The following is a 2,611-nucleotide window of genomic DNA, read 5'->3' as shown; positions in this document are numbered from 1 at the left end:
TATATATATGAGGATCATTGTTGAGATTATATTATTTTCTTGAATGATTATAGCTTTTTATTAAATAGACAGGAGAACAATGTCAAGATATTACGAGAGCCATCAGTTGATTTTAATGGTCGACTATTCACTGTAACCATATAGAACTATGACATTAGAAACAAAAGTTATGCAAATCCCTTTTTCGCGTTACATATATTTTTGATAGCAGTATAAATAAATTATTACGATGCAATTTAGATTACAAGCTCATGGACACAATTGACGTTTATCCTATTAATTTTATTTCAGTAGGGCTCCGAGGAATAATTAAAGAACGATGATATTACCGACAATTAATAAAAATTTGCATTAAATACACAAATATATCGATAATACATTATTTGTAATTTGTAATTTTTTTTTATATGATTGCTGTACAGATAAGTATGTATACTTTTAATGCTATGTATGCTTTTAATGCTAATGCTATATTACTTTATGTTGCCGAAAAATTACAATTTTTTCCAAAGTTATCATTTCTATTGCGATAAAGAACACGGATGATAACATTCAAATCTCAATTTTAAACAAAAATCGACTATTACTAAGTCATCAAATATTAAGTTACAAGCCTATTCTATAATGTTTTTTTTGTTCTATGCTTTTTATTATATTTTATATCTTGTCTTTTTATCCAGTTTTTTGTTTTATATCGCCCGAGATAAAAATTAACTAACTTTGGGAGAAACAGGAAACATGTAGTAAGAAATGCAATTGTCAATAAAACAGTTGCAAAGAGAGAAAGAAGAGATAAAGAGCAAAAACAGGAAACAAAAAAAGGCACACTGTAGAATAGGATTTATCTCGAAAATAAAAAACCAGAAAAGAAACAAAAAGACAAGATGTAAAAAATAGTAAAACAAAAACACATTGTAGAATAGACTAGGAAATATTAAGTTTCGTGTATATATGTTTACTACACGATAAATCGTGAAATGATTTTCGTACTATCAGTAAAAAATCACTTAATTTTAACAATCGTCAGAGTTTTATAAGAACCGACTATCTTTGACTATCTTTGACTATTTTTGAGTATCTTGTCGGCAAATACAGCGAAAATTACTTACATACGCGCATGTAGCGATAGAGCATGAAAGTGCAACCGTAAAAGATGATCGATGTTCGCAGCTCTAACAGACCTCAAAAATCAACTTTTCGATTCACGGAAGCAGAACGATTTTTTGTTTTTATCAAATTCCTTTGTTTAATGCAAAATGTATCAAATGAACTTAATTTCATCAATAATGATGACGGGGAGGAGGGGAGGGGGTTTAAAACACTTATCCCTTAATCATATGTATGCTGTCAAATGAAGCAAAATCGCTAACCTGTTAATACTGACCAAAATCCGACATCACGATTGCCATAAATAATGAACAAGATAAAAAAAGCAAATACAGCCATTACAATACCAATAGCACTAATTAGTAGACGCACCAGAACACGTAACATTTTTCCAAATTATTTGAATGTATTATTCCTTCTTGTTCCCTGTTTGGATTTTCGATACATAGTGAAAGTACACTAACAAGATGTGCTATTGGGTAAGCATTTTTGCTGGCCAATGAGAGAACGTGATTGAACTCAGCCATCGTGGGCAAATCAAATGTATAATAATAGTTCGTATTGACTCTCGGGAGTTGCTCGGGATCGCTCCGGATGAAACTCAGTGTACTTGAAATGTAGGATTCATACTACGTGCGACATTCGTTATACGACGTACGATATTCATCGTAATGATAGATATGGCTACGTTACTGCTGTAACCAATGTGGCGCCGAGCGTGTCTGGGCGATGACTAACTAATGGCGAAGGACAATTGGCGGGAAATAGTTAAGCTTGCAAATAAATATTACTTATTGATTCTGACTCATATAGGCGGTTTAATACAAACTCAAATGATTAGATTTAGAACGTACAGATTACAAAAGAGATGTGATTGCGTGAGTATGATGATTCGGTATCGCATTCCCAGTCAGAAATAATTACTCGAAAAGAGTAATGTCATTTCGATTATACGAAAATCGAAAATTTTCGAAATTTCTATCGATTTCGACAGATTTTTTGCTCCAATTTCGATTAATTTTCGTTGGAAAAAAAATCTTGAATTGATCTAGTAAGCATACAAATATACTACTAGTGTCATTAATAGTGTCATTAATAGCAATAAGTAAATTCGACAAGTAGTGTCACTAATAGTGGTGGAAAAAATTTCATTAAAGTTTCATTGAAATTATTGTGAAAATAAGTATTATTGATTAGCATTACATTTCAGAGAATACACGATGAAATTATAATAAAAAAAATTTATTTTATGAATTTCAAAACTAATTTTATGATGCCCATGCGCGATCACTCATACGAATCTCCATTTACCAAGCTTCATTTTTGTGATCGTATGGAAACTGTTTCTTTGAAGAACACCTATAATGATAATGGATGTATAATTGTAACATGTTCAAAGATGTGAAAGAGGCGAACACATAAAAAATATAATTAATGTTAAATATAATAGTAATGTACAATGATAAATATAGTAGTAATGTACAAATGATGATACTGTGTTTTT

General features: G+C 30.7%; 1 protein-coding gene across 1 annotated transcript in view; it reads right to left on the bottom strand.

Annotated features, from left to right (window-relative positions):
* LOC108692768 overlaps window positions 1-1,608 on the bottom strand; it is a 2,774-nt gene extending 1,166 nt beyond the window's left edge. The window contains exon 1 of the mRNA XM_018201191.1: window positions 1,371-1,608. Within this exon, the coding sequence (XP_018056680.1) occupies window positions 1,371-1,494 (124 nt within the window). The 5' untranslated portion in view covers window positions 1,495-1,608. The remainder of the gene's footprint in view (window positions 1-1,370) is intronic.
* Between the last annotated feature and the right edge of the window lie 1,003 nt (window positions 1,609-2,611).

The sequence above is a fragment of the Atta colombica genome, unplaced genomic scaffold (genome assembly GCF_001594045.1).
Source record: "Atta colombica isolate Treedump-2 unplaced genomic scaffold, Acol1.0 scaffold82, whole genome shotgun sequence".
Classification (NCBI taxonomy): domain Eukaryota; kingdom Metazoa; phylum Arthropoda; class Insecta; order Hymenoptera; family Formicidae; genus Atta; species Atta colombica.
Note: the sequence above shows the minus strand (reverse complement) of the source record. Positions and strands in the feature narration are given on the sequence as shown.